At 35.0% G+C, this 24,632-nt stretch overlaps 3 protein-coding genes and 1 pseudogene across 6 annotated transcripts; 2 read left to right on the top strand and 2 right to left on the bottom strand.

Annotated features, from left to right (window-relative positions):
* Window positions 1-1,034: 1,034 nt before the first annotated feature.
* On the bottom strand, window positions 1,035-1,610 carry LOC120260236 (putative invertase inhibitor). The gene has a single exon (XM_039267678.1). The coding sequence runs from the start codon at window positions 1,608-1,610 to the stop codon at window positions 1,035-1,037; it is 576 nt and encodes a 191-aa protein (XP_039123612.1).
* A 235-nt stretch (window positions 1,611-1,845) lies between these two features.
* On the bottom strand, window positions 1,846-4,161 carry LOC120260237 (annotated as a pseudogene).
* A 5,873-nt stretch (window positions 4,162-10,034) lies between these two features.
* LOC120262440 lies at window positions 10,035-16,427 on the top strand. Its single transcript, XM_039270543.1, has 9 exons — window positions 10,035-10,328; window positions 10,597-13,806; window positions 13,897-13,977; window positions 14,650-14,802; window positions 15,018-15,181; window positions 15,263-15,410; window positions 15,508-15,630; window positions 15,730-15,817; window positions 16,060-16,427. The coding sequence occupies exons 2-9, from the start codon at window positions 10,705-10,707 to the stop codon at window positions 16,233-16,235; spliced, it is 4,035 nt and encodes a 1,344-aa protein (XP_039126477.1). The 5' UTR covers window positions 10,035-10,328; window positions 10,597-10,704; the 3' UTR covers window positions 16,236-16,427.
* A 503-nt stretch (window positions 16,428-16,930) lies between these two features.
* Window positions 16,931-23,834, top strand: LOC120261803. 4 transcript variants are annotated; one of them, XM_039269796.1, is made up of 10 exons: window positions 16,934-17,236; window positions 17,495-19,990; window positions 20,075-20,658; window positions 20,751-20,831; window positions 21,742-21,894; window positions 22,066-22,229; window positions 22,317-22,464; window positions 22,614-22,736; window positions 22,958-23,045; window positions 23,444-23,834. In XM_039269796.1, the coding sequence occupies exons 2-10, from the start codon at window positions 17,605-17,607 to the stop codon at window positions 23,617-23,619; spliced, it is 3,903 nt and encodes a 1,300-aa protein (XP_039125730.1). In that variant the 5' UTR covers window positions 16,934-17,236; window positions 17,495-17,604; the 3' UTR covers window positions 23,620-23,834. The 4 variants fall into 4 exon arrangements, 3 of the variants coding, with proteins under 3 accessions (XP_039125731.1, XP_039125730.1, XP_039125729.1); XM_039269795.1 differs by having other exon boundaries at window positions 17,495-20,658; XR_005536636.1 differs by lacking the exons at window positions 21,742-21,894; window positions 22,066-22,229; window positions 22,317-22,464; ... (1 more) ...; window positions 22,958-23,045; window positions 23,444-23,834 and adding exons at window positions 21,119-21,232; window positions 21,312-21,724 and having other exon boundaries at window positions 16,931-17,236; window positions 17,495-20,658.
* Window positions 23,835-24,632: the final 798 nt, after the last annotated feature.

The raw sequence follows: 24,632 nt of genomic DNA on the forward strand, positions 1-24,632 counted from the left end.
GGGATGGTATCCACTATACCAAAGTTTAATACCACACACACACATGTACATTATATATGCATTAACATGCATTACTTTCCAAGTGTAAATTAAAACTTTTCAATTTATTCTTGTATTTATAATTTTATATTTGTGCCTATTTAATAAATTTGAAAATTTAAATCTTCAGAATTAGAAATACATATATATATATATATATATATATATATATATGAGTGGAAAACAACCCATCATCCACTCTCCATGTAAACTTTTGAGAACATTGGTTGACAAATTTATCATGGAAAATAGGTTGGTTTCCACTATATATATTCAAATCTTGAAACCGTGCACAAACATAAACACATTATATACAACATGCAAATCTATTATAACATTAGTCATAAATAACCTAAACACCAACAGAATTTAGTAGATTAGTAATAAAAATTTTATAAAAAATAAAATGTTCCGTTTGTAATCAAACGATGATTTAAATAATTAATAAACTTAGAAACAGTTTAATTACCAACTGATTAAAAACTTCATTTGGAAGTTTTAAAACTCTTTTAAAAAACAAATTTGTAATACACATTAGAAATGGACTTAAGATTCCGTTTTTAATTTAAAGATGATTCAAATCCGAAAATTATTTACATTTTTAATCAAGAAACTAAATGTTATTACTTTTCTAAATTTATAAACCTAATTAAATTTCATTCCTTATAATATACCTCCTTTACTAAATGTTCCTTTGTCTACCATGCTAGAGAAAAAAAAAACTACATATATGTGAACATGCCCATTTTCAAAGTTCAACAAACCCAAAGTCATGTTGGAGTTGGAAGGTGTGAGAAAACAATGAAGCTGAAGAGCACTAAAAGGTTTCTCTAAGACATGGGTGGGCTGAAAAGCCTTTGTATATATACATGCTTTCCAACCTTGATTAATAAACAAACATCCATTTAATTATCTAAAAAAAAGGGTTAGATTTAATATATGATCTATCTAGTGATCATCTCTAAATAAAGAAAATTTCTCATTAAAAAGAAAAATCAAGAAAGAAGGTTAGAAATGGCCATGGAGTTACTACACAACTTCATGAAAAACACATTCAAATCCATTAATGGAGACTGAACTCCTTTCTTCTCACCAAACCCATTCTCACAAGAGTTAGCATTAGCCATAGCTCCAGCCACCATAACATTCATAGTCCCAAATTCACCTTCATTGAGAGCTTCATGAGCTTGCTCAAGATCATCAATGGCCTCTTCATACTCAACCAAACAATCATCAAGACAAATAGTAACATATCTATGATCTTGAGGAGGATGAGGAGAACTCATTAGTTGATCCTTCATGGCCTTGATGAAGTTGATGTTCTTTATTGCTTGAGATATGGTCACATTAATGGAGATGGATGCAAGGCCATGGAGATCAGCTGTTTGGCTGTTTGCATGTGATTGAAGGGATGACATGCAGACGTCCACGTACAAAGTATGGTTGCATGTTGACGTGATCAAACTTGATGTTGTGTTTGAGTCACAGGAGATGTAGGAGAAGAAGGTGGTGGATAAGAGGAGAGTTAAGGTTATGGTTTGGTTTTGGTATAAAGCTTTCATGCTATCCATTTCTATAATCTCTCTCACTCTCTCTATCTTTCTCTTGGAAGAATTAATATATAAGATGATTAATTGGTATATATATATATATATGAACAAAGTTAGGGAAAAAAATAATTAAATAAATAAGGATATTAATTTGATTTCATTTATTTAGAGTATAAAGTTTATAAACAAAGCGTAAATGGATGCATCCAATGTAGAGGGGAGGAGAAATAAAGAGAATGCACATGGAATGCAAAGAACTCAAAAAAATAAGACCAAGTCAATAACAGCGGCCGGCTTCTTTGATTTGTTGTTTGTAATCTTTGGCGGCAATTAAAACTCATTTATTAGTTTAAATTAATACTTTGCAAAAATATATATAAACTTCTCAATTTTGATATAAATAAACATACATATAAAATAATAATAATAATAATAATAATAATAATAATCAATAATCAATAATTATAAACCAAGAGAGTAGGGAAAACCAGTAGTTTTTAACCAACTGCCACCTTCAATGAAATTTTCAACACTAAACTGCATGGCCTCAGTCTCATTAGTTATAACCTTGAAACCCTCCCACTTGACCCTGTCATCCGTGCTAGACCCAACTCCACTGTTCATATACTCAGCATAAAACAATGTCTTCAATGCAAACTCACCATTCCACTCATGCCATCCTTCCGGTTCAACCAAATCTCCAATTTCAGACTTTATAATCACTGTTCTTGAAAATTCTTTCCAAGGTCTTCCTAAAAATGTTTTAATCGATGTTTTATTCGATTCGAGATCTGGTGTTGAGCTGATACGGCAATGTTGTATGACAATACCGGTCGGCTCGTTAATGTCGTCTCGGCTTTGAGCCGTGATCATGTTTTTCTGGTTATGGTTTGGTAGACGAGCTTGAATTTCACAGTTCTGGAATACAACTGCTGCATTGCCAAATATGAAATCTACGGTGCCTTGTATGGTACAATTTTTGAAAAATTGTCGAAAAGAGTGGACGTAGAGTGTGTCTTGATAACCGAAGATATCACAGTCATAGAAGGCGGCATGATCTGCATTCACTCGGAGAGCCACAGCTTGATGTTTCGACGGCCCGGCCGTGTTCTCAATCCTTAGACTCCGAGCTAGAAAGCCTTCTCCGGCCACCGCTGCATTTCATGGTAACATGATACATGTTACTACATTGAAACAATTAATCTTTAATTATAATAAATTTAAATCTATATTTATATATATATATATATATATTGAAATTCTTTGTAAAAATATAGTGCGGAGTCGGACCACAGCATGTGTGGTTTGTCTTACAGGACCAACTGATCAAAACTTGCAGTACGTATGCAATGAAATGAATAAACATGCGGAAAGAATAATGCCAGCTTTATAATTTGTTTCATTGCGCTTTATTGGGCAGTGTGTTTACTACTTTACTGCCAAAGTTGTGTTTCTTCACATGATCTTGCTCATATTTATAGAATTTACCATAGATCTAACTATTTAAGCTTTTTTTTTCTCCTGAACACATAGATATAAAAATTTTACCTCAATCTAAATGAGTAGTTTAATCTAGTAAACAAGAGTAATATAAACATGTATATAAAATATATATCATGATAATAATAATAATAATAATAATAATAATAAAAGAAGAGAGTTTAATTTGAATGACAAACCTAAGGTGGCAGACCTGAAGGTGGTGCTACCATCCACAACGTTCCTACTACCTGTAATGACCGTTTTGTCCCTCCCATCTCCGACAAACATAAGATTTGTCTTCTTCTTGTGCACCTCCACGTTCTCCTCATACCTCCCTTCCCTTATCCTTATCACATACCTCTTCTTACTCTTCGCCGGAGCAGCCGCCACCGCCTCCCCCACCGTCTTATAATCACCACTCCCATCCTTTGCCACCACCACCACCACCTCCTCCTCCTCCTCCTCCACCACCTTTGTCTCTTGATCCACATGCATGGCTTCCACGTGGAACGCATCATTCACGTCAGGCTTTATCATGCTCAAAGCGTTACAGCACATGCGTCGCACGTGGGTGATGCCGGAGATGATAAGACGGCGTATGCCACGGTCGGCGCCGTCGTGGGAGAAGCCGTCTAAACAGGAGTCTTGGTTGGTGATGGCGGCGGTGATGAGGAGTTTGAGGTCCGTGGTTAATGGAGTTAGGGTGGTGTTGGCTTGGTGGAGCTCGTCAAGGGTGGAGTCTAGGAGTTCATGGCAGTCTTGGAGGGCGGCGAGTTCTCGAGGGTGGAGGTTGTGGTGGTGGTGGGAGATGAGGTTGGTGATGGAGGTGATGGGAGAGATGAACGGCGGTGATGGTGAGATGAAGAGACATGTGTAGGATGTGGGAAGGGACGTTGGAGGAGATGATGGAGGACAAGAGGGAGGGGTTGGAAGAGATGGAAGAGAAGCAAAGAGAAGGGTAGGGAGTGGAGATGCATGCTGAGTGGAGGATGGACTTTTGGGAGGTGGTGGTGGTTGTGGAGACGGTGGTGGTGGTGGCGGCGGTGGTGGAGATGAGGAGGAGGAGGAGGAGATTGGAGAGGGAGGCCATTGAGAGGTTATAAGATTAGAGGGAGTGGAGGATAATAAATAGAGTGAGTGTGAGATGTTTTGAGGTGAGGTTTTTATTATTTGTTTTTTATTTGAAAAAGTAGTTTTTGAAGAAAAAAAGGTGAGGTTTTGAATAATGTTGGGAGCCATTGGGGTTTTATTGAAATTGTTTTAAATAAAATTTTTGAAAGATTATTGTGAGTTTAATTTAACTTGAAATTAAAATTTAACATAACATGTGTCATCTAGTGTTTGTGTGTATATGTTGACAATGATCTTACATATACTAAATCTTCAACCATGATTTGAAAATCAATCTTTAATTTTTTTTTTATAAAATTAAAAGTACTACCACGTTATTTATTACGATGATATTTATATATATATATATATAAGTAATTAGTATAAAATTTACTATTTGATTATAGTCAAGTGATTTTTTTTAAAAAATTGTAAATAAAAAAACATATAGGATTCAAGCACTTGACCTTTTAATGGTCAAGTAAAATCTTAGTTTAAAAAAATTTATGATACAATAGTAAATGATAAAAAATAATAAGCACGTTAATGGGGTCGGTCTTAGTAGTATAGACTCAAGTGAAAAATAAGTGATTTTGATTTTAAATTTAAGTATTTTGTAGAGACTAATTCTATAAAATAAATAAATAATAATAACATATTAAAAATAATTTAGAAAAAAAAAATCAAGACACTCTCGCATGTAATGTAAAAAAACTATAAACAATGAAACATTAACTAATAATTGTGTAAAAATATGGGAAGATTTTCTCCGGATGTTAAGCAAGAAATTGTGGCATGTTTCTGATTTTAGGTTGACAAACTTCAGCATGAAATGAGAGTTGCACATGTTATGTGCTGGCGGTGTTCCATGCTTTGCTTGTGTTCTCTTTTTCACACATTGATTAATGATTTTTTTTTTTCTTTTAACTTTTAATTTTTGTCTTTTAATGCAAAAGAAATCAGCTGATTTTTTATATATATACTGACAAAACATTATTAATATTTTTTTTAATGTGACAAGGGCATTCAAATGTATAGGCCCAAATTGAGAATTGATCAGAATTTTGGACTGTAAACCTGGACTTATAACCATTGGCAGAGCCAAAAAAAAAAAATTTTAAAGGACAAATTTTTTTTTAAGAACAAGTAAAAAGTGAAGGAGAAAAATAATATATTTTTATAAATATACCTTGTTAATAATATATATTAATTTATGAAAAATGTCTAACAATAATTTAAAATATATATATATTTATTATATAACTAATTTATTAAATATCAACTTCTAAACAATAAAATTTTACAAATATAATTTTTTCAAAATTACAATATTTTTAGACTATATATTAATTTGAAAAAAAAACTAATTATTTAAACAATAATTTTTTTAAAACAATTATATAAATCAATTTATAAAATATTAATATTAAAAAAATCAAACAATAATTATTCATAATTTTTTTTTAAAAAAATATTATTTTTATATTGTACATATTAATTTGTAGCCATGCCCCACTTGGCCTCTAGCTCCGCGGCTACTCATAACCAATTAATAACATGAAACTACTATTGCAACTAGTATTCGGATTGAATGTGGAATTTAAATTTTCTACAATGATACTTGTAATAAAAAACTATAATAAAAAATTATTAATTAAAACTCTATTCTAACTCATTTAATATTATTATTTTTAAGTATTCTAATAAATTCCAAACATTCAAACTTTTAAGAAAATAAAAATATTAATTAAAGACTATCTCACGCCTGCTTATAATATTTTCCTGAACAATGAAACGCTAACCCTATTTTATATAAGGTTATATATATATGCACACACAAGCATTAATTTCTTAAAAACATAATTAAGAGAAATATATTATCAGTATAATCCATGAAAGTTCCAGAGACTAGTAAAGTGGTTTATTTAGTATGATTGGTTTTATTGCGTGGTGTCACATGATTATTAGGTTAGAAGATGCATGCGAGCCCTAAGTGCCACGTACTGATTCATAGTCATCACATGATGCCCTAACCCTAAAAATTTCTGTCCGTCCATTTGTAAGAAATGCCTTATCCCACATACCCCAGTGCATTTAATTGCCAAGTTTTTTTTTATACTCAGAGAAATTAAAAAGGGATAATCTAAAGTCATTCAATCCGGGAGATAAACAGTAGATCTTAAGAGAATAATCTAAGGGTGCGTTTGGTTCGCGGAATGGGACCATTCTAATAGTGTTTATTACCTCCATCCAAACACACCCTAAAGTCATTCAATCCGGGGGATTAACAATAGATCTTAAGAGGAGAGAAAAGAATTATGTAAGTTCAAAATCTATATAAAAATATTAATTTCAGAAGAGTTTGAATTCTCTATTCGAACTCTAATAATTTAAGATGATAGCATGTGAGATATTAACTCAACTCACATTTTTTTCGCCTAATCATAGATTTATTAATTTTGTCAAAAACTACTTGTAAATCTTTGCAATATCTCAGTGTTCTAAATGTAGGTTTTTGAAACCAAAATATCTCACATAAATTTTTGTCTTAAATGACACTTATTTTTTATATATTTTTTCCCCTCATAATTTTGCACATGGCTGAAGAAGATCCTGTAAATTAGCCTGAGCTCTGGAAAAATAAAGTATTTTTAAAAATAAATTAAATTTAAATATAATTGATTAAAAAGTACAAAATTTAAAACATATCATGTTAAGGCACGTGAGAAATGTAATGTTAGATCACTTTTAGCTAATGATCAAGTTATAATGATGAAATATAGATAAACTATGTGTCAAGAATGTAAGCATAAGTCCATGATTGATAATCCAGTTAGCACGCTCTTAGCCGGTGATGAGAAGTTTAGGTTACGACCCCACATCCACAATCAGTGATCAGTTACTATTACTGTACTGTTTCCATCAAATAAATTATTTTTTAACCCAACATTTAGTTTCAATTGATTATTAATAGTTTGTATAATAAATAACAAGGATTTTGCCCTTTTAACAACCACTCATCTTAAAACCACCCATGAAGCATAGCGAAGATGAAATCATATAAGAAAAAAAAAAATTTCTACCAATTACTTAGGTATATCTATAAATGCACATATTATTTTGTTATTTTTTTTCTTTTTAACAATATAGCACAAGCACATACACTGTTAGGGTCTATGTATAGGTCAAAAATCTTATTATCTAACTAGTATGCGCTCACCCGGTGACACAAAATTCAGACTTAAAACCCAAACTCATAATTAGATATCAGTTACCACTATTTATTTTAGTGAAACTTAAAACTAGGGCTTTTAATACTCACAATAATATTTTATATAGTGGAGTTAATACTTATCATATGCGTTTCTCTCCCAAATTAAATTCCAAATCTATACATACTATTAAAGTAGATGTATAATCTAATCCGAGAGCGTTTAAGGAGTAATTTTATTTTTTTTAATAACATTTAAGTTTTTATTTATATTACTTATAATATTAGAAATTGAAAACATTAATTACACTAATAAATGTCCATAAAATCTTTGAAATCCAAGGTATAAAATAGTTTTTATGGTAGAAGTTATTTAATTATATTATTTTATATATGATATTGTCTCAAAATTCCTTACAAAATGTTCAAAACTCCGATGTGAAGACGAAGAAAATGCCTAGTTACTATAATATATATGGTTAAAGCTCCTCATCATGGTCTATGAAAATTCTATTTTGGGTGGTGTTGAGATCCAATTCATTGTATGAATATATTCAAATGGTAAAAGGAATAAATAAATTAATAATCATATGTGTAATAAAATATTAAATTGGATGATAATTTGGATGACTTGCCGACAATATTTGGATAATAATAAATACTAATATCAGAAAAAAAGAAGAAGTTTCCAGAGTCTTTGATATTAGGTATATCAATTATTTGCTTATGTAAATTAAAAAAGGATCCCTGAGGTTCAGAATTATTTATTTTTATTCATAAAAATAATGTTTATACGAATAATACAACATTTTTAAAAAGTGAAAATTAATACATTTTAAAGATATGTGAATGGACGATTTTATTTTATATTATTTTTATGTTAGAACTAAACAAAATAAACTATTTCAATCAGTAAAGCAATAAAAACATCGGGTTTTTTAAATTAATATGTCCTAATTATTTTTATTTAAAAATGCTTTAATAATTAGCATATATAAAAATGCCTAATAAATGAATAAAACTTTTAATTTTTTTTATCCCTTAAACTTGAACAATAATAACTCATAAAATATGATAAGCATATGGATTAAGAGTAGAATTAAAGTTATTAAACAAAATGGTTAGTGATCACAATTAATGAAGTTGACATTTAATTTGATAAACAACTTTGTCGGTTGATAAGTCCAATTAACTTATTTATTTAGTTATTTTTATTAATCTAATCAAGTTCTCTTTCTAATTATTTTTTTATCATATTTATTAAAGTAATTCCCAGAGTTACATCAATTATCACTACTCCGAAAGATATCAAAGCATAAAATTTTTTATCTTCATATAATGGAGAAGAAAAAGAAATGGAGACCTAAGTATACATTTATGGCATAAAATATAAATTTTAGATGGCTATGATAAGAAAATAACATTATTAAACTTAATTATCTTTTTAGAAAATAAAGATATTCAAACAAGCCTTACATAAATATGTAATTTATGCATAAGCGGCTTTGGCGGCCTCCATTGAATATACTAATAAAAATTAATTTAAACTTTAAAAAAAATGGGGGAATATATTCATAAGGCCCCTGAATATAATATTGAAGTTAACTTGGATTTATTTAAAAAAAAAAAAGTTTTTTTTAAATAAATATATATATATATATATATATATATATGGGTGTCAAGGAATATGCAGATACTGTGGTGCACCAGTTACAGTGGTTAATGATCTCTTAAAAATTTATTAACTCAATTAGATGTCACATGATGGCTATCAATACGATATACACATTCAGTAAAAAATTTATATTATTTACCAATAGTTTTATCATCTATTCGATCTAATATTGAATGCTTCAGCCATACAAAATAAGGACATATATAATTATTGAGCGTAGTTAATTTGTGCACATTTCTGACACATATTTATTGTATTTCATGTTTATTATATTTTGTGGGAAAAAAATTATATTTATTTGACAGAGGTTTTGGTTGCATTCATACAATATAATATGGAAATTAATTTTGACTTTTCTAAAAATTTGATAGATATTCTAAGTATCTTTATAAGCCCATAAAAAGGTTCAGATTTAGATAAAAATCTCTTAAAAAGACAATATGTAATATAATAATACCGAAATTAATGTAGATTTTTCAAAAAAATTGAAACCTTTGGTTAAAGCTGTCCACTGTGTTCAGAAAAGCCCCTCAAAAATATCATATTTAAAAAAAAAATTTTACATATTCAAATAAACCTCACAAAAAGATCCTCAAACTTTATAAGCGGAATTAACTGCATCCATTGATTATAATATGGAAATCAATCCCGGTTTTGCTTTAAAAAGTTGAGATTTTTTAGATAAACATATTCATAATGACCCTCTAAAATAACATATTTACCACTATATATATATATATATATTGGAGAAAAATACTCAATTAAGCTCGCTTTAAAGATCTTTTATATATATATATAATTAGATGATTTTGCAGCTTCCATCGATTATAATCCTGGAAATTAATTAGAATGTTTTCTTTCCAAAAATAAAAATAAAAATAAAAATAAAAAAATTATTTTTTTTTTAATTTTGAATAAATATTTTCATAAAAGCCCTCCAGAAAGATGACATTTAGAAACAGCAAGGTTTGTGAAGTCTGATGAAGAGGCTGTTTTGACTCTTTGGAGAGGCTTGCGAAGGGGATGATGCTTTTCTATTTCCATTTGCTTCGTTTCCAATCACCGCCATTGCCGCCCCTTCATCCTCTCATGGTGTAGCTTCCAAAGATCGCTCCTTTTTCCCTCTACCATCATTTTCAGTACCATCCTCACCTTCTCCTCTTCAGCCACTGCCCGATCTCTGTGATTACTCACCGTCGGAGCCACCCTTTCGCCTCGCTTGGCCTCGTTGAGGTCGAGCTCTACTTGCACCTTCGTTTAGGTATAGCTTCATCTTCTCACTTGTGATTTATTTTCATAGATCACTGTTTGTTTATATGTTCTGTCTCCCGTGAGGCATTTTTTTAAAACATCTCTGTGTCATTGGGTTTGAGTAGTTTTGTTTTTATATAGTTCTCGCAGGAAAGCTATGATCTTTTTAGTGAATTCATCTGATTTCTCATGCTTATCCCTTCTTTTTTTTTTTTGTTTATTTTTATGTGAACACGATGAATTTTTTATTGTTGTTATCATGTGTTGAATCTGTACAGTTTGTGAGGACTGTTCTGAAATGGTTCGCTGTAGTAATCCTTTGCTGGGGATGTGTTTTTTCTGAAATGAAGATAAATGGATTCGTTTGTGCAATTTAAAGATTGCGGATGGATGCTAGAAATGAAGGGCTTGGCCCTCCGGGCCAAAGGATTGCTCCAGCAGCATCGGGTTCGGGTCATGCAAGTGCTAGACTGCCGGAGTTTCATGTTTCCGGTGGGGCTGCACCTGTGCTCAACTATTCAATCAGGACTGGAGAGGAATTTGCCTTTGAATTTATAAGGGAGAGGGCACTTCCCAGAAAGTCTTCTGCCCCTAATGCTCCTGGTGATCAAAATGCTCCTGCATCAGCTTACATGGACCCAAGAGGAATACTAGGTATTTCTCATACAGGATCTGAAGCTGGATCGGATGCTTCGATGTTTGTCACTGGTGATAGAAGTCAGACTAAGGAGATTGAAAAGAGGAGCTTCTCTGAAGTTGATAACAAAGGTCATTATGCATCAGCAAGCTCATTGCCCCAGGCTTCAACAGGTGATGGAAGTAGTCGTGGAATTTCTCATGGATATGCTTCTTCTGATACTTCTGACAACTCTTCCACTAAGATGAAGTTCCTCTGTAGTTTTGGGGGGAGAATTTTGCCTCGACCAAGTGATCGGAAGCTTAGATATGTAGGTGGTGATACACGCATTCTTCGACTTAGCAGGGATGTTTCTTGGCGGGAACTTGTGCAGAAGACACTGGCCATTTATCATCAACCTCATACAATCAAGTATCAATTGCCAGGGGAAGATCTGGATGCCTTGGTAACAGTGTCCAGTGATGAAGATGTTCAGATTATGATGGAGGAATGCAGTGTTCTTGGTGGTGATGGTTCACAGAAGCTTAGGTTGTTTCTACTTCCTTCTGGTGACTTTGATGACATGCATTATGGACTGGGAAGCCTGGACAGTGATTCTGAAGTTCATTATGTAGTTGCTGTTAATGGCATTGATGCAGGAGCTGGTAAAAGCTTGGATGGACATGGGCTTGGAAGTGTTTCTAGTGATTTAGATCAGCTACTCAACCTTAATTTCGAAAATGACAGCATCGTAGCATCTAAGCCAGCTGGGGTTTCCGTAAATCCTATGGCTGGCAATCCTGAGCCTCCTCCAATGTTATCATCAAATATGCAGGAAAACTTGCCAAACAACTATGATTCAACCATGTACTCTCATCAAGGCAATGCAGTGCCGTACTTTGAAGGCAGGCCTTATCCATACACCGTTATTCCTCAGCATGTCAATATTCACAATTCAGATGGTAGGATGTCAATGCCCATATCTGTGCCATCTGATTATGACTACAATTACCATTATTTATCTCATGGAGGAATTTCTGTTCCACCACCACCGCCACCTCAACTTAATTTTTTTCATCAAGGAGTGAATGAGGGAGTTCATAGTTTCACTAGAGCTCAAGGTCCGGTTATGATAACACAGGAGATGAATTTGACAGTTGATGGTGCAAGTCTACAGAAGAATGAAAGTGCTTACATTCATTCTTTTGAGGTTGCACCCAAACAACATAATGATGGGCCAGTGCGGAAATTTTCACAAGTTGAATCCTTTGGTGGTGCTGCACCAGAGCATGTTCCTTCTGTACTGCCTTTTAAACATGGTGCCAAGAATGTCGAGCCTGCACAAATATTATCCTCTCATGATGCTAATCCTGGCCAGGTTTGTGATTCTAATGAGGATGACCGGCAGTCTGCTGGGGCTTTTACTTCTGGTTATTCTGACTATGAGGGGGATATGCATGATCTTGGCTACAATGATCTGTCTGCACGCCCTTCACGAGTCTATCATTCTGAAATGATTCCCCGGGAGCTGGGAGAGTCACGAAACCGTTTATCAAAATCTGATGATTCAATTGGTTCTCAATATCTAATACTTCACTCACGTTCTGGGGTGACTCAAGATTCAATTGCTGAAGCTGTTGATCCTTCTCTTGAAGGAAAGTCAATAGATCAGCCTACCTTAGCTGGAAATCCTCTGAATTCTTACTCCAAACCCACCATGGAACCCCCTATGCGATTGGAAAAACGTGATTTCAAAGATGCAAACAGTCAAATGAAACAAACTGAAGGAGCATCTATTCCAGAGGAGTCAAAAGCTGTGACAAGTTATCATCAGCCTCTAGGTGGCAATGATAATGATGCCTTGATCAATAGGAACAGTCAGGTTCATGAAGAAGCTGTAATCAATCCAGTGGTTCGTGTAATGAATGACCCAGCTGATGGTAAAAGCGATGAGCAGAATCAGAATATAGGTAGGAGGATTCAGAACCCTGAGTTTGATCAAGCAATGAAAACATCTGTTTATGATAACAACACCCTCAATGAAAATAAAATCCTGGAGGAATCTGATTCAAGCAAAAGTTTAGAAAATTTAGTTAATGCTGGTGAAAAAAGTACTGGGAAAGTCAATATGAAACAGCCACCAGTAGATGGAGCAGGGGCAGTTGAAATGGTACAAACATCTGCTGTTGCTGATATTGTGAATAAGCAACAAGAAAATCTTGCTTCTGTTTTACCCAAAATTCACTGGGAGGAGAAAACTGCGAAGGATGCCTATGGCTTTCAGGGAAGCTCTGCTGGAGCCGCTGAAGAAGAACCCACTTCTGTTCCAGGGCAGAAAGATATTCTTATTGACATTAATGATCGATTTCCTCCTGGTCTTCTTTCTAATATATTCACCCAAGCCAGGTTTTCTGATGACCCTTCAAGCATAAACCCCCTACGTAAAGATGATGCTGGTCTCAGTTTGAACATGCAGAACCATGAGCCTCAAAAGTGGTCTTTCTTCAGAAACTTGGCTCCAGATGAGTTTTCACGGAAAGACGTATCGCTTATGGATCAAGACCACATTGGTTACTCCTCTTTGCTGAAAAATGGTGAAGAGTTGGCTGCTAGGACATATGAATTTTCTACTTTACAGAATGAGGGTGTTGATGTGAGTCACATTGGTTTACCAATAGATCTTGAGGATGAAATGCAACAAGAATTGTCTGGGAAGACAGTTGACGGCACTAATACATTGCACCCCCCTGTTGGTATATCATCACAAGTTGTTCACACTCATTTAAAGGATAAGGTTGGTGAATCCTTGCAGGTTGACAATCCTTACTCTAACATTGGAGAGAACTTGAGAAATCCTGTCTCTGAGTATGAGGTAGTAAAGATTTCTTGTAAATTTTTGGTCCTCATTCTTGTCAAAATATATTTTTCACATTGCTTATTTCCTTGGTATCTATGTCTTTAGGAATTGAAATTTGATGTCGGATTAGCTGGGGGGCCAGTTATTGATGTGTCTGCTGCAGACGTTGATCTTAGTGATTTGCAGGTATGATACTTAAATTTCAGTGGGGAAAAACATATATGTTTCTAGTTTTTGAAAGTTGATCCAGCACAAGCCACAGGACATCCTCTCATGGATATGGGCTTCATTTGGATTGCCATGGCGAACATGATTTAATTTTCACACTTGAAGAATGAACTCAGAAAGCTGTAAACTAGAAATTAACGTTTTTTGGCACAATGAACATAGAATATATGTCAGAAGATGAGTTTTTCTTTCAGAATATGCGGCCATTAAGGATATGCTGTGAACAATCAAACAAAAGTGACATTTTGGTGATTCTTGGTCAACCTGCTTGCTTAGCTTTTTTGATACGATTGTTTATGTAACTAATTCAGTGAAGAAACAATCAAAAGGAACAAGAATGATTACTAGAATGAGAAGGGAAGAATATTATCTTACTATATGTTTAAATTAGAGGATTCATTAGCATAAGACTATTGCAACTTTTATCTCCGGCCATGTTTCAGTAAGTGGCATTTTTTATATAAATTTATGAATTTTGATGAATCTATCAATTTATATTAACTTAAACGAGATTCAGAACATGGGATACTAATCATTTATCAATTTTATCCTTAGATTCTTAAGTCACAAAGCATTACATGAAATTGCTATTTTCTATGCACATAGTTTTTAAAAGTGATTTATTAGCAGATTATTAAGAATGAGGACCTTGAAGAGCTAAGAGAACTGGGTTCTGGCACATTTGGAACTGTCTACCATGGAAAATGGAGGGGCTCAGATGTGGCTATTAAGCGGATAAAAAAGAGCTGCTTTACTGGTCGCTCTTCTGAACAAGAAAGACTGGTAAGCTTTCTATGCTCCATTAATGATTATGATTGAGGAAACTGTTTGGCTGTTGTTTGTTCCTTTTATTCCTTTGACAATGGTATTAATGCTTGCTGCCAAGTTCTGTTGTGAGGACAAAGTTTTGTGTTGACCGCATGATTTACTACCCTTGTTTATAAGATTACTGTATATATATAAAATAAATTTGGTCACAACAAATGATCCATTTCTAGACCATAGAGTTCTGGCGGGAAGCTGATATTCTTTCAAAGCTACACCATCCAAATGTGGTGGCTTTTTATGGAGTAGTGCAAGATGGGCCTGGGGGTACCATGGCAACTGTCACAGAATTCATGGTTAACGGTTCCCTCAGGAATGTGTTACAGCGCAAGGACAGGTGAATGATCTGAGTAACTGATCTGAACATTTTTTTCCCTAAATGGAAATTAACTCCTGTTCTATATGGAGATAACAACAGGTACCTTGATCGCCGCAAGTGCCTGATTATTGCAATGGATGCGGCTTTTGGAATGGAATATCTGCATTCCAAGAACATAGTACATTTCGATCTAAAATGTGATAACTTGCTTGTGAACCTCAAAGATCAATCGCGACCTATTTGTAAGGTAAATGTGATTTTGTCTCCAACCAGATTTCACACTTGAATATGGCAGTGATCTAGGGAAGCACAACTGTAAACAAGCATATGACTTTCTGATCCAGGTTGGTGATTTTGGATTGTCAAAAATCAAACGGAACACCCTAGTATCCGGTGGTGTGAGAGGAACACTACCATGGATGGCCCCTGAATTATTAAATGGTGGCAGCAACAAGGTGTCTGAGAAGGTGTGAACTTCATCCATTTAGATTAATATGACATTTTGATCTGTGTTGTCTCATTATAGCAAAACATAGAAACAACTCTAATCTGCGATACCACTGCAGGTCGATGTATTCTCTTTTGGCATTGTAATGTGGGAAATTCTGACTGGTGAGGAGCCATATGCCAATATGCACTACGGTGCGATTATAGGTATGATTATAATCCTTTCCAGTTCTTTAATATATATATATATATATATATATATATATATATTTCCGGTGTTCTCTTAAAACTGAAAGTATGTCAACAGCCTTCTACAAACTCGTATTAAATATTGTTCTTGAACTAAACAACACATCATTAATGATACTTTCCGCATAGTTATTCCAATCGAACAATCCTTTCTGTGCTGATGATTGTCATTTTGATGATCACATGAACACATCATGTAGGTGGCATTGTGAATAATACACTGAGACCACCAGTTCCGGCCTCGTGTGACCCCGAATGGCGAAAATTAATGGAGCAGTGTTGGTCTCCAGATCCTGCACAAAGACCATCCTTCACTCAAATCGCCAGCCGTTTACGCACAATGTCAGCTGCTGTTCAGAGTAAATCGTCCAAATAAACTTATACAGATACAGATCTTTTTTAAACGTATTGTATCATTTTGAGTCATTTATGTTTTGATTTGTTTATATGTTCATTGTTGTATCTCATGAGGTCTGTGTGCTTGAATCAAAAAGTTGCATGTAAAACTCATTGGTTTTTCCAGGTTCTTTTCACTCTTAAATAATAGAGATTATTTCAGGTTGTCAAAGTGAATGTCAGACTAAAATATTTGTTGGTTAGAATTTTAAGACATTTTTATTGTTTCAAAATGCTGCATGATTACCGGGTGATTAAATTTCAACTTAAGATATTTATCATATCTTTGAGTGAAGGAAAAAAAAAAATTAATAATATTAAATATAAAACTGACATATCACCAACCAGGTTACCAGACACAAGGAATTTTGTGAATTTTTTTTTTCTTTTCATTTTCATACATATCCCTATAAATTTTTTATTTACAAATACACACACGTTCTGAATTCCAGATTCTTCTATAAATATCCTTGCTCACTGCTCACTGCACTCAATTTTTTTTCACTTGCCGGGTCGTTCTCTAATATTTTTATTAGTTTCATTATTAATTTAATAATTTATTATTTCATAAATTTATTTTTATTTATTTATCATAAAAGTTGAGATTGCATCCATAAAAATATTAAAAAAAACCCAAAAATAAATCATATTTATAGATTGGAAACTAAAATGAAAACACTATCTTGACTAATTTGGAGAGAGAGAGAGAGAGAGAGTCGAAGAAGCTATGATGCTTCTCCACTATCCTTTGGTTCGTTCTCGATCACCGCCATTGATGGACCTCGGTCCTCTCATGGCGTAGCTTAGTCGCTCGTTTTTCCTCAGCTCTCTCGTCTCCAGTACCACCGTTACCTCCGCCGCCTCCCGATCCCTCTGATCAGCCACCGTCGCCCCTATCCTTCCGCCCCTCTGTGGTTCGCGTAGGTCAAGCTTCACTTGCACCTTCGGGGCTTTGATTACTTCGTTTCATCAGTCAGTTAGGTATGGATTGATCCTTTCAGTGGTTCTCATCGATCTCTTGAATAAGTGTGTATTTGTTGTGTTCTTTGAGGCATTTTTTCAAACGCCTCGATTCCATTCGTGGGTTTGAGCACCTTATTTTTTGTTGGGATCTCGCTGGGAAATCATGTTCTCGTGCTTATCTTCATGTTTTTGCTTTGATTTCTTCCTGAATTTGTATGAAAGTAGGATTTTTTTTTTTTTAATTTTTTTTTATTTTGTTATGTGCTGTATCTCTAGAGTTTGCGAGGATTGTTCTGAAATGATTTGGGGTGGTGGTTCTTTGCTGGTGATGTGTTTCTTCTGAAATGAAGATAAATGGATTTGTTTGGGCAATCTGAAGACTATAGATGGATGCCAGAAATGAAGGGTTTGGCCCTCCGGGCCAAAGGATTACTCCAGCCTCTTCGGGTTCCGGTAGTGCAAGTGCTAAACCTCCGGAATTTCATGTTTCCGGTGGGGTTGCGCCTGTGCTCAATTATTCAATTCGGACAGGAGAGGAATTTGCTCTTGAATTTATGCGGGAACGAGTGATTCCCAGAAAATCTTCTGTCCCAAGTTCGTCTAGTGATCAAAATCCCCCAGCAACAGCTTATATGGACTTAAGAGGCACTCAAGGTAGTTCTCATACTGGATCTGAAAGTGGACCTGATGTTTCGAAGCTTGTAGCTGGTGATAAAGTTCAGGTTAAGGAGGTTGAGAAGAAGAAGAAGAGCTTTTCTGAAGTTGATAACAAAGCTCATTACGTATCAGCGGGCTCGGTGAGCCATGCATCATCAGCTGATGGAAGTAACCGTGGAGTTTCTCATAGATATACTTCTTCAGAGGCTTCTGACTACTCATCCCCTAAGTTGAAGTTCCTTTGTAGTTTCGGTGGGAGAATTTTGCCTCGACCTAGTGATAGGAAGCTTAGGTATGCAGGTGGTCATACGCGAATTCTTCGCCTTAACAGGGATATTTCTTGGCGGGAGCTTATGCATAAGACTTTGGCCGTATGTCACCAACCTCACACAATCAAGTATCAATTACCAGGGGAGGATCTTGACGCTTTGGTAACTGTGTCCAGCGATGAAGATGTTCAGATTATGATGGAGGAATGCAGTCTTCTTGGTGGTGAATCTTCACAGAAGCTTAGGCTGTTTTTGCTTCCTTCTGGTGATTCTGATGACATTCATTACGGACTTGGAAGCATGGATAATGATTCTGAAATTCATTATGTGGTTGCTGTCAATGGCATTGATGTAGGAGCTGGTAAAAACTCAGATGGGCAGGGTATAGGAAGTGTATCGAGTGATTTGGAGCAACTATTCAACCTTAATGTTGAAAACGAGAGAAGCAATGCAAGCATGGTAGCAACTGAGTCTGCTGGGACTAGTGCTAAACCTCTGGCTGGTAGTTCTGAGCTTCCTCCGAGTTTATCATCAAAGCTGCAGGATAGCTTCTCAAGTGACTATAGTTCCATCTTTTACTCTCATCAAGGTAGTGCGATGCAATATTTTGAAGGTAATCCTTATCCTCAAACTGCCATTCCCCCACCTGTCAATATTCACAATTTGGATCAGATGTCAATACCCTCATCTGTGCCATCTGATTTTGACTATAATAACCATTTTGTATCCCATGGAGGAAGTTCTGCTCCCATGCCGCCTCCTCAGCTAAACATTTATAGTCAACCCATGAATGAAGGGCTACCAAGGGTCACCAGAACTCAGGCAAAAGAGGTGAATCTGACTGTTGATGGTGCAAGCTTGCATAAGAATAAAAGTGAACACATTCCTTCTTTCCAAGATGCACCCGAGCAACATCATGGAGTGTCAGTGTCAAAATTCTCACAAGCTGTAGAGTCCTATGGTCCTTCAGCACTAGAGCATGTGCCTTCTGGATTGCCTTCTAAACATGGCACAAAGAATGTGGAGTCTGCACAGACAATATCCTCACATGATGCTGTAAATCCTGGTCAGATTTGTGATTCCAATGAGGATGACTGCCAGTCTGCTGGGGCTTTTACATCTGGTTATTCTGACTATGAGGGCGATATGAATGATCTTGGCTACAATGATCTGTCTGCACGCCCTTTACGAGTCTATCATTCTGAAATGATTCCTCGGGAGCTGGGAGAGTCACGAAACCGTTTATCAAAATCTGATGATTCAATTGGTTCTCAATATTTAATACTTCACTCACGTTCTGGTATTGCTCAAGATTCAATTGCTGAAGCTGTTGATCCTTCACTTGAAGGTAAGGCAAACGAGCAATCTTCCCTAGCTGGAAAACCGCTTAATTCTTATTCCACAACCACCACTGAGGACTACTGTATGCAACTGGGGAAGCATGAGTTGACAGATGCAGTCAGTCAATTAAATCAGGCTGAGGTAACATCTGTTCCAGAGAAGTCAAAAACTGCAAATAGTGATCATCAGCCTGGGGATGCCGTAGTTAACCAAGTGGCTGGAATAAAATTTGACCGAACCAATGGTAAGAGCGATGAGAAGAATCAGAAAATTGGCAGGAGGATGCAGAATCCTGAGTTCGACCAAGAGCTGAAATCTTCTTTTAATGACAACAACGCCATTGGTGGTAATAAGATCCTACAAGAATCTCATGCAAGCAAAAGCTCAGAACATTCAGTGAATGTTGATGAAAAAGTTGCTGGGAAAACTAAAATGAAAAAGCCACTTGTGGATGAAGCTGAGGCAGTTGACTTGGTACAAAAAGCAGTTGTTGCTGATATTGCCAGTAAGCAACAAGAAAATCTCGCTTCTGTTTTACCTGAAATTCACTGGGATGACTTAACTGCAAAAGATACCTATGATGTTGCAGGTAGCTCTGCTGGAGCCGCTGGAGAAGAACCTGCTCCTGTTTCAGGGAAGAAAGATATTCTTATTGACATTAATGATCGATTCCCTCCTGGTCTTCTTTCTGATATCTTTAGTCAAACCTGGCCTTCTGATGACCAGTCAAGCTTACGCCCCCTACATAAAGATGATGCTGGTCTCAGTCTAAATATGCAGACCCACGAGCCTCAAAGGTGGTCTTTCTTCAGAAATCTGGCTCCGGAGGAATTTTCAAGGAAAGATGTTTCCCTCATAGATCAAGACCATCTTGGTTACTCTTCTTTGCTTAAAAATGCTGATGAGGTGATTGCTAGGACATATGAATTCGGTCCTTCAAAGAATGAGGGTGTTAATCTAAGTCACATGAATCCGCAAATAGATTTTGGAGATGAAATGCCACAAGAATTCTCTAGCAAGACAGTTGACGATACTAATATTTTGCACCCAGCTGGTATATCATCACAAGTTCTTCATACTCATTTGAAGGATAAGGGTGGTGAATCTTTGCAGGTTGACAATCCCTACTCAAAACTTGGAGAGAACATAAGATTTCCTGTCTCTGAGTATGAGGTACTATATTTTTCTTGGTAAATCTTTGGTCTTCATTCTTGTCAAAACCTGTTGGTCAAATTACTGATTTCTCAAAGTATTGATCCTTCCAGGATTTGAAATTTGAAATAGAGGGAGCAGTTGGCCCAGTTTTTGATGTGTCTGCTGGTGAATTTGATCTCAGTAATTTGCAGGTAAGACTTGAATTCGTTGGATAAAAAAAAATTATATATTCTAGCGTTTGAAATTTGATGCAACACTAGTGGTTGTTTTAACTACCAAATGATGATCGAAGGCCAGTTGCTTATAGATTAATTATATACTCGTGCATTTATTGGAATGATATCTCTGACTTTGTGGAAGCATAAAATGTTAAGATGAAAGAACTGCAAAATTAATAGTCTAGATGCTTTGTCTTGGATTGGTGGTCAGTGAAATCAAAATATCTTCAATTGCTTTTCCCAACTTCCCCATATTTCAGATTATGTGAATTTTATATGGGAAGGGCCAATAGTATTACTCAACAAAAGCTGATCACTCATCACTGTAGTAGGATTTCTTGGAGATCAAGGATGAAGTTCATAGTAGTCAATAGGTATGTCTGTTAAAATATAATTTTGAACACGAGAAACATTATTATCCTTTTTGGTTGACAAAATGGATTTGAGTAACAGAATGGGTTTAGGGGTTGCTGAATTGCTGCCAAAGCTTTACAACACCGAGTCTCTACTTATGGAGGTCTTCACAGACATAGAAAATTGAAGAATGTAGTTGCTGAGACAATTTTTGATTATGTTGTGAATAGTTTTTAATTTCTTACAGTAAAATATTTGTAATACTCACTATATCATGGTCTTCTGTGAGAATTATGAGACCATGGAATTGTTGTCATTTGATTGTATTACCAACATGAGTTGCTGGAATTTATTATATGGTGACAACTATATATTCCTGAAACGTTTGTGGAATGGATGTGGGCATTTTGTAATTCAGGTTGAGCATGAAATGTTTAGCCAACTTTCTTTTACCTTTGACTCAAGTCACATGTCATTACACCAGGTTGCTATCTTTTAGGTTCATATTTCTAACAATTATACCTAGCAGATCATTAAAAATGAGGACCTTGAAGAACTAAGAGAACTGGGTTCTGGCACATTTGGAACTGTCTACCATGGAAAATGGAGGGGCTCAGATGTGGCCATTAAGCGGATAAAAAAGAGCTGCTTTACAGGTCGCTCCTCTGAACAAGAAAGACTGGTAAGCTTTCTATGCTTGATTGCTGATTATATTCAATGAAGTCAATTGGCTATTGTTTGGTATTGTTCCATCAACACTAGGCATCAGTATACACTACTGGATGTCGTCACCTTTATTGGGAGGTTATTCTGGTTATTATGTACATAAATTTTGATATATGACAATTTCCAGACTATAGAGTTTTGGCGGGAAGCTGAGATTCTCTCAAAGCTACACCATCCAAATGTAGTGGCCTTCTATGGAGTGGTGAAAGATGGGCCTGGGGGTACTTTGGCAACTGTAACTGAATACATGGTTAATGGTTCTCTCAGGCATGTTCTATTGCGTAAAGACAGGTGAATGCTCTGGTTAACTGATTCTGAATTCGTTTTAGTTCTCTTTCCCATAATGAAATTGAGACCTGTTCTGTGTGGAGTTCACAGGTACCTCGATTACCGCAAGCGGCTTATTATTGCAATGGATGCAGCTTTTGGAATGGAATATCTGCATTCCAAAAACATTGTACATTTTGATTTAAAATGTGATAACTTGCTTGTGAACCTCAAAGATCAATCACGGCCCATTTGTAAGGTACATGGAATTTTTGTCTGCTGCTAGAATTTGTACTTGAACTTGGTGGTGCTTGTATTTGTTATTGCTCAGTATCATACAAGTAAACAATACACTTTGGTTGGCTCTTGGTGAACCAACAATTAAACCTATATAACTTTTTGGTCCAGGTAGGTGATTTTGGCTTGTCAAAAATCAAAAGGAACACCCTGGTTTCTGGTGGCGTGAGAGGAACACTACCTTGGATGGCACCTGAACTATTAAATGGCAGCAGCAGCAAGGTGTCTGAGAAGGTGCGCTTTATCCATTTGAAATTATTAAGTTAGTTATCCCAGTTGCTGTACTGGACCTACTGGTCAGACAGCTTGATGTCACCTTTGTTCTGCGCTGTCTGGTTGCATCAAAATATAGAGTTATCTGATACCCTCAAATATTAATATGAGGGTTGAGAGTATTCAGATCTTCTTCATGCTAAATAATCAATTGGCATTCTAATCTGTGATGTCACTGACAGGTTGATGTATTCTCTTTCGGCATTGTAATGTGGGAAATTCTCACTGGTGAGGAGCCTTACGCCAATATGCACTATGGTGCAATTATAGGTAATGTTGTGATTCCTAATTGTATAGTATTCTAGATTAGAATCCACCATTCTCTCAAGTTAATAAGCATGCGTTGACAAACTCTAACCCTACTAGGAGAACTTTGTTAGGCATCAAACGTTAAATTGTTGGGCCCAGATATCAATAAATCAAGGGCATGCATGTTCATGATGTCGGATCTGGTCTTTTTCCATTCATTGATTGTTTTTCCTTTTTGTTATCCATTCAATGAATGCAAAGGCCTGATCTTCAAACTCACCTAAACACCACATCCTTCATATAATTTCCTCATATTAATCTCTCATTGGAAGGTGTTTACTTAACTATTTCACTTAACTGAACAGACCTTTGTGCACTGTTGATTGTTAATCTGATGATCAAATGAACACACATTTCAGGTGGAATTGTGAATAATACACTGAGGCCGCCATTGCCCGCATCGTGCGACCCCGAATGGCGAAGATTAATGGAGCAGTGTTGGGCTCCTGATCCTGTGCAGAGACCATCCTTCACTCAAATCGCCAGCCGTTTACGTGCCATGTCGGTCGCACTTCAGAGTAAATCATCAAAATAAAGTTATACGGATACTATTATTTTGTGCCATTTTAAGTCACCTATGGGTTGGTTATTATGTGTCCGTTGTATGTGTGCTTGAAACCCCAAGTAAAAAAGGTTCTGTAAAATGCTCTTATAGAGAGTGTTATATGAAAAATGGTAAAGGGTTAAGATTATTTATGTGAGATGTTTACATGAATATGATAAGTAGTGAATACAAAAACTCTTGAAATATGATCCTCTGTTGTTTCTATTAATGCTATGCAGTGTTAGCAGCAAAGTTTGAATATTTGGTTATTAGTGAATAAATGTATTAACGGCATTATTATTTTATTTTATTTTATTTTTTGAGAAAATTGTAAAAAAAATTGTGGTTTCACATATTTGAGAAATAGAGATAGGTTTTTTTGTTTAAAGATATATGGTTTTTTTTATAAAAAAAATGTTAATGATATTAAAAAATTTTTTTTTCATTTGGCAGCAGTCGGTTCATAAAAAAATTAAAATTTTAAAAAATCAAATAAAATTATAAGAGAAATCATGGTCATTTTATTTTATGTGATAGATTTTTAAATAAATTGATGATTTTATTCCTATTCTTTTCTTATCAAGTAAAAAGAGTAAACAAATTTTTTATTTGACTGGATCATGTATCCTCGAAATTGGAAAAAACCTTTATCCCAATTTACTAAATATGAGAAATCACATGGTTTTTTTAGTGTGTTTATCATGAAATAATTGAATAAATGAATTACATCATACCTTGAATAAATTGGCTAGATCTCATGAATATATTTTAGAGTTAGGTTAATGTATTAGAATTGATATTGTAGGGTATGGGTTCACATTATGTTTCCCACCTAATTCCTTTTAACTTATTTGCCGCCCCTTTTAATTTGGCCTTCAATTATGCCCTTGAAAATTGTACCTCACTCTACATTAAGACCTCTCTTTTGCCATCAAATCCTAAAAAAGTAAAAAGGCATCTCATTTCCAAGTTCAACAATAAATATTTATCACTAAAAACTTGTG

This window comes from Dioscorea cayenensis, chromosome 5, assembly GCF_009730915.1.
Source record: "Dioscorea cayenensis subsp. rotundata cultivar TDr96_F1 chromosome 5, TDr96_F1_v2_PseudoChromosome.rev07_lg8_w22 25.fasta, whole genome shotgun sequence".
NCBI classification, from domain to species: domain Eukaryota; kingdom Viridiplantae; phylum Streptophyta; class Magnoliopsida; order Dioscoreales; family Dioscoreaceae; genus Dioscorea; species Dioscorea cayenensis.

Excerpts from the sequence above, each read along its gene's own strand:
- LOC120260236 (XM_039267678.1), bottom strand. The coding sequence starts at position 1,610 with ATGGATAGCATGAAAGCTTTATACCAAAACCAAACCATAACCTTAACT.
- LOC120261803 (XM_039269795.1), top strand. The coding sequence starts at position 17,605 with ATGGATGCCAGAAATGAAGGGTTTGGCCCTCCGGGCCAAAGGATTACT. Across the intron at positions 21,895-22,065 it reads CCTCTGAACAAGAAAGACTG|ACTATAGAGTTTTGGCGGGA; the intron begins GTAAGCTTTCTA and ends GACAATTTCCAG. Across the intron at positions 22,465-22,613 it reads AATCACGGCCCATTTGTAAG|GTAGGTGATTTTGGCTTGTC; the intron begins GTACATGGAATT and ends TTTTTGGTCCAG.
- LOC120262440 (XM_039270543.1), top strand. The coding sequence starts at position 10,705 with ATGGATGCTAGAAATGAAGGGCTTGGCCCTCCGGGCCAAAGGATTGCT. Across the intron at positions 14,803-15,017 it reads CTTCTGAACAAGAAAGACTG|ACCATAGAGTTCTGGCGGGA; the intron begins GTAAGCTTTCTA and ends ATCCATTTCTAG. Across the intron at positions 15,182-15,262 it reads GTGTTACAGCGCAAGGACAG|GTACCTTGATCGCCGCAAGT; the intron begins GTGAATGATCTG and ends AGATAACAACAG.